Here is a 10,982-nt window from a genome sequence, read left to right on the forward strand (position 1 = left end):
ACAGCGGCCACGCCGACAGGGTGCGCGAGCTGCTCAAGTGAAAAGTGGACCTGAACACCTTGGCGGATCTCTCGACGACGCCGCTCGACATGGCCCCCCAGATGAACCAGACGCACATAATCAGGATCCTGTTCGACGTCGGCGCGAAGACAGCCGAGGAGGTTATGAAGGAGATTTAAGGAGATAACATCCTCGACGTGGTACGCAGAGCAGAGACGGACGCAGGGGTCTCCCCCGAGGCAAACGCGTTTTTCGCTTCTTACGCCTCACTAACGGGAATCTCGAAGAGTACGACCAGGAAGCCGACCCGGAGATTCTTTGAAAAAGGGCCAGCTTGTCACGTATCGGGAGATTCGCGCCTTCGTCGCCCTCAAGCATGAGAAGTTCAAGGGCCTTGTCGAGGACGGGTCAACAATGACACTACGGCTAAAGGTCTGCCAGAGGGCGGAGATGAGGAACATGCTAATCAATAGTATGGGCAGCGATGCGAGCATGTATTGCAACTAGGTAACTAGGTGAACTTGTTAAGGTTAGGTACTCTACGAGTACACTGAATCTGAAGAATAAAAGGAAAAGAGCAAGAGAAGATTTGACATAATGAGCCTGTGATGTGGCTTCTTGGTATGAGGGACGAACAACTGCCATAAATAAGTTTTCCAGGTACTTGTGCGCAAGCGGCCTCTCGTCGAAAATGGGGAAGACCACAACAGAGACGCCCCTGAATGGCACACAACTGCCAGCCAGCTGTCGGCAGAATAACACCTGTTCACAGTGCTGAATAAGTTCTTTATCCAGACACTTTCGGAACCACAGCCTTGTCCGCCGTTCCATGATGCTCTCCAGCCTAAATCTTAGGGTTGCTCCCATTTTAAGAGTCCCATGGTCCCCCAGTTCCATACCTCTTAAGTGGCCTTGTATTGACAGCCATACCCCGCCTTTCTAATCTCAACTGACACATGTCAACTTTGAAAATGAAATCTTTCAACATTTGCCTTGCCGTTGCTGTCATCCGTTCGACAATCGTTGCAGCAATTGGTGACACTATTCCCTGCATCTGCAATTCAGATCTATCAAAGGGCAACGGAAGCGATTGCAACCAGTGGTGCGGTGACGCCTGTTTGAAGTACCTACGGGAAGAACTCTTGATCATGGACCTAGCCCACTGCTTGGACTCGACTGTATGTCTACACGCCCTGTTGACTGGTGATGGCATCGACACATTGACTAACTACCTACGATTCCACCAACAGTGTGATACCGACAGCTCTGCAGAAGATAAAGATCGAGGTGTCTGCAATTGCAGCTGCAAAAGCGTTCGCCAAGTTTCACAGGAGCCTTGAGGTTATAAGGCCAGGACGACAGCGAATTGATGGGAATGTAACATTCGGCGCGGAAGACCTTGGCTGGAGTTCTATCCCAGTCGAGTATTCTTCTCCGCGTTTCAACGCCGTCACGTCCATGACCACGCGCTAATCTATTTTTTCCATAAAAGCCCACGAATGAGAAGTCACAAAGAGAGATACAGACGATATGAATGCCGGTACTTGTCCATGTCGATGATTGTACATAATGAGGCCATTGCCCTGTTGTTGTAGAATAATACAGACCACCACCATTAGTCTGGCCAACCATCATGAAGGTATTGACTCAGGCCATCTTCTTATCGGGGGCGTCAACACTTGTTGATGCCCTGCCTTCAGCTGGACTTGTTTCACCAAGAGCACCACCAGCCGAGTTTACAGCCAATCCAAACGTTGGCCCTGGTGGTACTAGGTGGAAAGACTCCCCCCATTTCCGCATCTACGGCGCAACCGACAATGCCGTAGCCGACAGGACCATCGCCATGCTCGAGGCGGCATACACCTGCTTCGTGAATGACCTCGGATGGCGCAGCCCTGGACTCAGCTACAAACAAGATCACGACAATGGGCCCTGGCACAAGCTCAATGTCTACCAAGTGGAAACCCTTCCCGGAGCTGCCGCCAACACTCCCCTCGACCTCAACAGAGGACTGTCATGGCTCAACGTGGTCAAAGCATGGATGGCAGAGCCAGGTGTCGTCGTTCACGAGTTTGGGCATGCCCTGACCTACTCGGCCGGGTGGTGGATCGACCAGTACCGCACCGGTGCTTGGTGGGAGACCGTCGCCAATTTCGTGGCGGATACCTACCTCACCTCTCCTCACTGCGCCCCAGCACGGGCAAAGTACAACCAACCTGAAGGCAACACCATAGTTGAACTCAAAAAGGTTATTGGCGACTCATATCAGGTCATCGTCGACGGCACAGTCGACACAGCCAACCACTACCAGGCCTTCCCCTTCCTGACCTACCTCCACAGCAACCCTGATCAGATTCAGGGACTGGGCACCAGCATCTTCCCCGGGGTCTGGACACAGTACAAGCGATACAGCGATGAGACACCGCTTCATGTGCTTGAACGCCTCATCGCACCTGGTGGCACGAAGATCCAGACTGTGGTGGCAAAATACTGGGCTCGGATGGCCTTTGTGGACATCAACCACCCCAAGGCTCAAGCCATGTGGAGGAGCCAGAGGTCACAGATCAACTACGGCAATCTGGATAATCAGGGGAATGGGCGATATAGAGTCAAAAGTGCGAGACGGCCTAGATATATGGGTGCGAACATCACCCCGCTCAAGACCAATGGGGCGGTGAACGTCAGTGTCACTGTGACGATTTCTGGTGCGGGGAAGTTGACGTCTTTCCTTGCGGTGAGACAGACGAGCGGGGCTGTGAGATATGTTGAGTTGGTCAATAGTAGTGGGAATGTTTCGGTTGGAAATGGAGAGGAGGCCATGCTTGTTGTGGTCAATACTCCGGCGAATCTGGTGCTGTTTGACCCGTTCAAGTTGACAGCAGAGACAAATACCGGGGTTGACTATACCGTTCAGATCTCAGGAGCTACGGTTTAGGCCTATCGGAACAACATTCAGGCACCCGGTCGACAAGGCAGCATGTGCGTCGTGTACATATGTTATTCGAATCGTTTTTTACCCATCTTGCATCCCTGATGTGCTTGGTGTAGGCACCATTGGCCTTACACTCTGTGGCCTTGCAAATTCTTTGGAAGCTTTCTATCTACCGGCTTTATCACTCTGGACAAATACCCTGCTGGCACACAATTTCGCGGGTAAAAGAGCATCAGCCTTCGGCTAAGCTGTGGGTGCACGTAGCTGAACTCCGCACTTTCATGGTGCTTATATGTGCAACCCGGTATGCCAAGCAGACACAATGTCTTTGCATTGAAGACCTGGCTCTTGAAACAGACAGCTGTGACCTGGAAAGACAACATCAGCAGTCTTTAGCAGGACATGGGCCTAACATACCAACTGTGGCTCGCCGTAGCCCTAATCAGCTCAACAATAGCCCAACCACCTCCCTCAACCACAACCACCTACCCCACCACCATCACAACGGCCCTCACAACAACCTACACCAACCCCTCCACCCCATCCGCCACCACCATCGACCACATCACCCTCCTAGACCCCTGGCCTGTCTCTCCCGACTTCGAATCCATCTTCCCCTACCCCCTCACCCAAACCGAAATTCTCTCCCGCACTATCATCCACTCCCCCTCCTCAACCTCCATCTCCCCGCCCACCAGCACAACCCTCACCTGGTCCCTATGGGCAGTCCAAGCGTTTGACATGTCCCCTTATGTCCCCCCCATCTGCCCCGGTCCAGAAGGGGAAGAAGGCTGTGCATACGGGAGCATCAAGCCTCATTATCGATGCGAGGAGTTGGGACTAGAGACGAGGTGTGCGAGGCAGTGCGAGTTGAAGGATTGGATTTGGTGGTGTAGGCTGCCGAGGAATGATGGAAAGGACTCGTTGAATGGAGGTTTGGGTGGTGCGCCGGTGGGGAGGGTTTGCGCGGATAGGGTGGATGGTCGGGGGGGAGAGGGGGGAGGCGGGGGGTTGGCTTGGGTGCCGTTGGTGGAACCTTGTGATCATACTGATTTCAAGGTTGGGTGTAAGGTTTGTCGGGAGGAGGAGGAGGAGGAAGGGCGGGTGGAGTGGAGGGGCTGATGGGAGTTAGGTTGTTTGTCTCGCATGGTGGATGGAAAGTATTGAAAGGAAGGTTTCTCGGCGGCACCGATCGGCTGAGGGACTTTTGGGCATCGGGCCGAGTGCTGTCTGTGTAAATTGTTCAATCTTGTTTTCTGGTTGCGCTAAGCAGTTGGACAGATAGATTGTTCGGTTTGGGACTCGGGCAGAGCTGAAGGTGAATGTGGCATTGCTGTTACACCCTAGAACTTTTGGCAGCCGGTAAATGAGACACTGTCTGACAAGGCTGAAACAAATTTCAACTTACCTTAATACCTGATCCCTCCCTCCTGTCCGAGCTGTCCGAAACATGGTCCATAGTCACTATGCAGAGCTTTTGTGTGCCTACCTGAACTTGAGCACCTGGTAGGCGATTTTCAGAGCCCAGCTTGGCCCACGATAGGCAGTCTGAGCGAGACAGTCTTCAAGTACTTATCTACTGCATCAATACACTGGTAGGTACTGTCTCGGGCTGTCACCGGAGTGTGGCAACAAATTGGGGTTGGTGGGCTGTATAAGAGCAGGTCAGACTTTCTGGCATCCAAGAACCGCAGAGCATAACTTCACCCACAAATTCTTGCAAGATTTTGATAAAAAATGCTCAGGCTACTGCTGATCTACCTGGCGTATTGCGCCTTGAATGTCTTCTCTGCACCTCCTTCATCTGCAGATCATCGAACGAACCATCAGAGCCAGTCCCAAGTCCTTAAACTTGGTGATGACAAACCTTGTACTTGGGATGATACCTTCGGTGAAGTAGATTGGTAAGAGACTTCAGCTTATCCATACTCACCTTCTGCGCTCCTACTGATACCAGTCCAACCCAGCGGGTCATTCACCATCACGTTTGGCGACGGTAGTTTCCTGGGCTGGAAACTCTACACCACCCTTCGCCTCTCAAACTTCTCGGTTCACTTCGATCTCAACTGCACACACATGGGTGACGTTTGGACAACTGCTCCAAATGCCCCTGGGCTCCCCTACGTAATCTCGATTCACGGCGGTAACGGGTGCATCTCAACGGACTTCTGGTGGACCGATTGGGACAACCTCTGGATCAAGTATGCAAATCAGTGGGTCGATGTGGCCAGCGATTCAAGATGCACAAGTGTGTATTGGAATAGAAAGGGGAGGAGATGCGTTATTGAGACCAGACCCGCTGATCCACAACCCAAATCTGGTGTGGAAGTTGGTGGGGCAACAGTCAGGGGCTAGGGGGACTTGGTGGAGTCGGTAGCCATGTTCACAATTTGATGTCCCAACGATTAGGCACGTTGTTGATCACGTTTTGCGTGTTCTTTTAACTTACACTTTCTCTATATACTTGTTCTGATGAAACCGAAAAGGTCACGAATGTATCTATGTATCTACTCTAATTGTGAGCCGGCAATCTATGTGCAAACTTTTTACAAAAAGAAACCCTCCCTCAAGTCCCATGGTAAGCAAAGAACATGTTGGCAGCACCAGCTGGCAGCACAATGGGTGCCACGCCTGACCCTGCCACCTTGGTGTTTGGCCTTTTCCTGCCTTCCTCCCGACTCCCAGGCCCTGGTTGGAAAAGAGAAACCAGTGGATTCTGTCCCTCTACCACCACCACCTTCACTGCGTAGCCACCCTCCACCTTGCCGGTGCATATCCCCTTCTTTGGAAAAATCATCGGCATCATCCACCACTGGAAGGCCCGAATCTGCGTCCTGCACGCCTCCCAACCCTTGCTGTACTCCCGCAACCCTCTGTACCTGCTGATGTCACTCATCGCCCACCTCCCCGCATCGGCAAAGTCTTCCTGCCACGATGCCCTAGAGTAAGGAGTTGGCACGGCGGTGTCGTTTCCGTAGGCGTACTTCCAATACTTTGTTCTCGAGAAGGGCGTTCCCTCGGGAAACCCTTGACTCTCGAGGAACGGGGCGAGGGCTACCATGTCCATGATGTGGGTGATCTCATGGAATAAGACACCAAGCTTGAAGTAAGTGGGAGAGAAAACCAGAACGGAGCCGCGGGTGTAGGCCGCAGCTTGGATGGTGGAGCCCCGTCCGCCATCGATGGGGCCGGGCAGGATGACCAGGTTGGCGACGTACTGGCGCATGCCTACGGGGACTTGGCTGAGGGTCTGGTGAGATGTCAGTAATGTATCACCAGATCATATCTCGGCTTTTGTTTGGAAACACTGACATCGAAGATGCTATACCACTTTTCCTTTGCATCCTTGTGTCTACACACCGTCCACGGGACGCCGCAGTCTTCGAACCACACATCTCGGACTTGAAAGTCTAGAATCCAAAGGTTGTTGAACTGGGCTTCATGAACGCAGTGAATTGGGTAGTAGCCCTCTTCCCATGGTCTTGATCTCCAATGCATCCGGGGGTAGTCAAAACGCAGGTGCATGTTTTGCGTGTCTTCGGAAAATGGCGGGTATATCGGAGGTTTGTCGAGCTCATCTCTCTTCTCAAGATCGTCTCTTCCCTCAAGCTGGTTTTTAAATGAGTGAGATGAGGCAGGGATTGCCAGGCTGTTTCCAATGAGCGGAAAGGCAATGGCTGCAAGTAGGGCGGAACAAAGGAGTGAAGCCCGCATGGTAAAGAGAGTGTGAGCGATCTTGATATTCGATCCCAACTGAGAAGCTCTGAAAAGTGGCAGGGGCTTCCTCTTTTCCCAGCCTTCCCAGCCAGAAAAAGGCAGGTACACAGAAGAAAAAAGATAGAAGCAAAAAGCCAACTTGACGCATACACTTTAAGGTATGCGGTTGACTGTCCAGGAAACCCCTGATCATTCATCACAAGCAGCCCTGCCACGGGGCAGTGAACTTGTCAGACCGTTTCTTGCCAATGCCAACCGGGCCGTTCCTAGCTTCAGCCGCCATTTTTGACATCTTTACAGGTAGACGGTGTGCTTTAGTACGGATAGCTGAGGAAAAGCATCTGAAAAACGGTCTGCAGATAGTCCCTCGTTGTTGGTTGAGCGAGACGCCTGCCCCTTAAGTAGAAGCCGTGCCCAATAAGTGATCAAGATTCGTGCACTGCGAATCGCGCCGCAAATGAGTAATAGCTTCGAAACAAGTCTGAATTTCGAGTCATAACTACCGGTTCAATCTCCTGAATCATGGATTCATGATGGTCGTGATGCTAGCTGCCGCTTACAGATAACAGTGCAATGGTTAGCTAACAACGGCCTGTCAACCGTCAAAAGTGTTGACGACTAGTAAACCGTTGGTGAGTCGAGGTTCCAACTACTGGTTGATGGGTTAAGGATACTCTTCGATAAATATCTCGGGGCATCGCGAAGTCGATTCGTCGTACCTTAGTTTCGATGTGGAAAAACTTCTAGGTTTCTTCTTAGAACTTGATGATGGTGACAATCTGAGATAGACTTCTGGTTCACTCAAGACAGGGTGCCTAACGGCGCAAGTTGTGGAAGCATAATCCGACAAACGGCTCTGAAAAAAAGGGTTTCGGGTTTTGCAGCCTTTCGCGCCACCTTTCTTGGCTGCCAGGCTGTATGTGAACATTTTTTTGTTACACTCTGCAAGTTTCATTCTTTCTCCATGCACTCCGCCAGCTACAAGAATGGATCCTGAAACGAAGGAGCTCCTGGACAACCACCCACTGACAGATATCTTCCCACTGATTGAGAAAATACGTTGGTCTCCAAGGGTCCCGACATATAGGATTCTCTACTGCGTGGTTCCATTTCACCCAGAATATCAGAGGAATGTTATGAACAAACAGCCCTGGTGTATCTTTGGCACATACACCTGCTATCTTGATGATTTGCAAAACTTCATGAAAAAAGGCTTCACATGGAATGCATCCAACTACATCCCGGAAATGTACTTCAACACAGAACCGCAAACATGGATGGAACCTTCTGGCTGGAAGCACACTCGTTGCTGGAGGCCTGACAGTTTCCGAAACATCCCTCCAGGTCACAGTGGATGGGAAGCATCACTCGGTGCTCGGCGTCACCAAAAACACTGACCAACTTCCGTTTCGACCGTTATCGGCAGAAAATATCTGGTTTGTGACAGTGAACAAATTTTTTGGTTATGAGGGCTTCGTATTTGATCATGGCGATCCCGACAAGGACATCGACTGCATCAAAAAATATCGCTGTATCGCTTCCTTGGTGGGTGTGGCCGACGAAAGCATCTCGCTCCAAGTCCTATGGACTGGGTCGACTGTTTGGAGTCACAGTGAACAGAACCGTGGTGTTCATGTTGATTCAGTATGTTCAGACATTGATCATAATCTTTCTCTACGATTTATACCTCTCACTTTTCCTCGAAGATTCCGCAATACATTCTGCAGTTTGCAAGACAGAATTGATATAGTCGGCGATAAGTGGTCCTAGGGTTAGGGTATTTATCTTATCAGAAATGCCCACCCACTCACCAAAACACCCCACCAGCAACCACTGCCTGCTGTCCCCCGGTGAAGCATGGAAACTTCAACAACTTCACTCCGGCCTCGTGACATTCCAGCATCTCATCGCCCCATCGGTATCAAGGGTGCATAGAGATACCGGTCGAACTGCATCATGGATATCACCAGCCATGCTGCTGCACGCAGCCCGCTTACCTTGGCAACGCTTCCGCCAGAGATTCTGATGGGCATCGTCGAGTGTCTCATTCCAACTCCGCCTGAAATCGGCGAGACAGGCCCTGTCGCCCTCGCGCAGATGTTTGAAGGCGAGCCATGGTATGAGTTCATTCTGTGCCGTCGCGCCCTCGCCAGTCTCTGCCTCGTCACGAGGACCTTTCGTGAAATGGCTCACCCCCTCCTCTACCGCGTCATCGCCATCACCAACCCACGAACCATGCTCCTTCTCTTCCGCACTCTGGCTGAGTTTCCACACTACGGATTACACACCCGCTTTCTCTCATGTCACATCACGCTGACCCGCAACAATGTCATCCGCGGGGTGAAAGAAGCGATGCATGAGCAGCTCGGCAGGTTCAAGCCATCCGACGCCCCCGGAGTCATTGCCCAGTACGTCCGCAACTCAATCATGCAGGCAGGTTCAGTCTGCAGTCACTGGATGCAGCCTTACTATGAAGGTCTGCCTCAAAACATCTTCTCCATGGTGCTCGCCAGCTGCAAGAGGGTAGAGACGCTCCTCCTAGAGGTCCCCATCTGTGACGAGGACGGCGATTACAACATCCTGTTTCACAAAATGCACGGCGACTTACATGAGTTCGACCTGGCTCGCGACCCTAGCGTGAAAAATGAAGAGCGCCCTTACCAACACATTCATACCCTCCTCTTGCAGGGTGACACCGAAATGATCAAGCACCTCGAGATCGACGAGTGTGACTGCGACATCCCAGACAACTACGGCGTCAAATGCAACACCTACTTCCCCCTGTTTGCGGCTCTGCCCAAGCTCGCCACGGTCGAAGTCACCTGCGACAGTGGCGACTGGACCAACCCCATCGTCAACCTCAACCAAAACATCATGGCCAGGCTTCATGCCATACATCCTGGCTCTACCCAGTTTTACAAGACAATGGCCTCCCTCCCTCCAGACCACCCTTACCTCGGCGGCATCAAGCACATCTACCTCCACAACAGCATGGTAATGCCTCACCATCTTCACTACCTGTTGAAGTTCGCCCCTTACCTGGAGACACTGTACGTAACCCCTCGCCGGATCGAAGACGACGGGCCGGTAAGGTGGCCCCGCGTTCACGGCCCAGAGGAGGAAGACCACGAGTCGCTCAACCTGGGCTTGCAACAGTACGGCAAGAAGCACCTCAAGAACCTCGATGTCGGGTGGACGAGCCTCAAGAACATGGAGAAGCTTGTCGGCCCAGAAGGGAGGATCATTTGCCTGCCCGAGCTTAAAAACCTGGAGAAGCTGTGCATTCAGCTCGAGACGCTGTACGGAAACATGAAAAACGCGGCTGTTCTCCCTCTCCTGTCACTGCTCCCGCCCAATTTGATGGAGTTGACGATTGAGGACTGGTGGTGGCGGTATGAGAAGCTGTACTTTGACATGAAGATGTGGAAGCCGAAAAAGAAGGTGGAGCATTACACCCGGGAAAAGGCGTATCGTCAGGCGGCGGTGGAGATGCTGATGAAATTTGCAAAGTCGCTTGATGTGACGACCAACCGACTGAAGAAGGTGATGCTGGTGTGCAAGATTCCGTGGACGTGGGTGCTGGAGGGGGCGGTGGAGGCTGATGAGCACTTTATGGGGGTGAAGCTCGCGTTTGAGGAGAAGGGGGTGGCGTTTGAGGTGGATTGTGACGAGGTCGAGGAGGAGGAGAAGCGGCCAAAGCGGGATGTTCCGGTGTATCAGCCTTGCCTGAGGCCTAACGCGCCAGAGTATGATGAGTATGATGAGTTTGACGAGTTTGATGAGTATCCGTATGATGATTACCCGTACTAGTGAGAGGGGTTTGCTAGAAGATTTAGACCATTAACGAGAGCTGTTGCAATGTCGGTTGTTATCTTTGTGTAGAGTAAGTAGTCTTTAGACAAAAGTACATCTATTGCCCACCTTCGTCGTAGTTTCTGCTGTGCCACTTGCAATGGGCTTTGTTGCCCGACCTGCCCACCTTGCTCATGACATGGACTCTGCATGGAAAAATGGTTGCCAAAAACCGCAGACACAAAGGCCTCACGTCCACGACGAGCAAGGCCAAGAGACCCCCAGGTCAAGGTAAACAGGTTTCCTGCGCCATCGTCGTCACTTCCAAGAACTTTGGCCTCGTCGACATGCAACAAAAATCCGAACTCGGACTCAACAGCTCGAACCAACTGCAGCGAAGGAATCGACAGCCACACCTTCTTTTTGCTTGGGTCGTATCGGAAACACAGCAGGTCAACTGCCGAGTTGCCGAGCGGGAGGTCATCCTCTCGGGGCGCGGCGTATTCACTGCGTCGTTTTGCTGGCCGTCACGGTGTATACA

The 10,982-nt window shown here is 52.0% G+C and overlaps 6 protein-coding genes across 6 annotated transcripts; 5 read left to right on the top strand and 1 right to left on the bottom strand.

Moving 5' to 3' along the window:
• Positions 1-832: 832 nt before the first annotated feature.
• QC763_0114560 (uncharacterized protein) lies at positions 833-1,473 on the top strand (the record flags this gene model as incomplete). Its single annotated transcript, XM_062906522.1, has 2 exons — positions 833-1,178; positions 1,276-1,473. Exons 1-2 carry the CDS (start codon positions 957-959, stop codon positions 1,471-1,473), a joined length of 420 nt encoding a protein of 139 aa, XP_062761214.1. The 5' UTR covers positions 833-956.
• A 160-nt stretch (positions 1,474-1,633) lies between these two features.
• On the top strand, positions 1,634-2,935 carry QC763_704000 (uncharacterized protein; the record flags this gene model as incomplete). The annotated part of the gene is made up of 1 exon (XM_062915397.1): positions 1,634-2,935. One exon carries the CDS (start codon positions 1,634-1,636, stop codon positions 2,933-2,935), a length of 1,302 nt encoding a protein of 433 aa, XP_062761215.1.
• A 399-nt stretch (positions 2,936-3,334) lies between these two features.
• QC763_0114580 (uncharacterized protein) lies at positions 3,335-4,054 on the top strand (the record flags this gene model as incomplete). The annotated part of the gene is made up of 1 exon (XM_062906523.1): positions 3,335-4,054. The coding sequence occupies one exon, from the start codon at positions 3,335-3,337 to the stop codon at positions 4,052-4,054; it is 720 nt and encodes a 239-aa protein (XP_062761216.1).
• A 345-nt stretch (positions 4,055-4,399) lies between these two features.
• Positions 4,400-5,287, top strand: QC763_703990 (uncharacterized protein; the record flags this gene model as incomplete). The annotated part of the gene is made up of 2 exons (XM_062915396.1): positions 4,400-4,836; positions 4,900-5,287. Exons 1-2 carry the CDS (start codon positions 4,670-4,672, stop codon positions 5,285-5,287), a joined length of 555 nt encoding a protein of 184 aa, XP_062761217.1. The 5' UTR covers positions 4,400-4,669.
• Positions 5,288-5,433: 146 nt separating this feature from the next.
• On the bottom strand, positions 5,434-6,990 carry QC763_703985 (uncharacterized protein). Its single transcript, XM_062915395.1, has 2 exons — positions 6,245-6,990; positions 5,434-6,182 (listed from the first exon to the last, which is right to left on the bottom strand). The coding sequence occupies exons 1-2, from the start codon at positions 6,644-6,646 to the stop codon at positions 5,499-5,501; spliced, it is 1,086 nt and encodes a 361-aa protein (XP_062761218.1). The 5' UTR covers positions 6,647-6,990; the 3' UTR covers positions 5,434-5,498.
• A 1,615-nt stretch (positions 6,991-8,605) lies between these two features.
• On the top strand, positions 8,606-10,459 carry QC763_703980 (uncharacterized protein; the record flags this gene model as incomplete). The annotated part of the gene is made up of 1 exon (XM_062915394.1): positions 8,606-10,459. The coding sequence occupies one exon, from the start codon at positions 8,606-8,608 to the stop codon at positions 10,457-10,459; it is 1,854 nt and encodes a 617-aa protein (XP_062761219.1).
• Between the last annotated feature and the right edge of the window lie 523 nt (positions 10,460-10,982).

The sequence above is a fragment of the Podospora pseudopauciseta genome (genome assembly GCF_035222475.1).
Source record: "Podospora pseudopauciseta strain CBS 411.78 chromosome 7 map unlocalized CBS411.78m_7.2, whole genome shotgun sequence".
NCBI lineage: Eukaryota > Fungi > Ascomycota > Sordariomycetes > Sordariales > Podosporaceae > Podospora > Podospora pseudopauciseta.

Coding starts and splice junctions, on each gene's coding strand:
- QC763_703985 (XM_062915395.1), bottom strand. CDS start 6,646: ATGCGGGCTTCACTCCTTTGTTCCGCCCTACTTGCAGCCATTGCCTTT. Junction 6,183..6,244: donor AGTGGTATAGCATCTTCGAT/GTCAGTGTTTCC, acceptor ACATCTCACCAG/ACCCTCAGCCAAGTCCCCGT.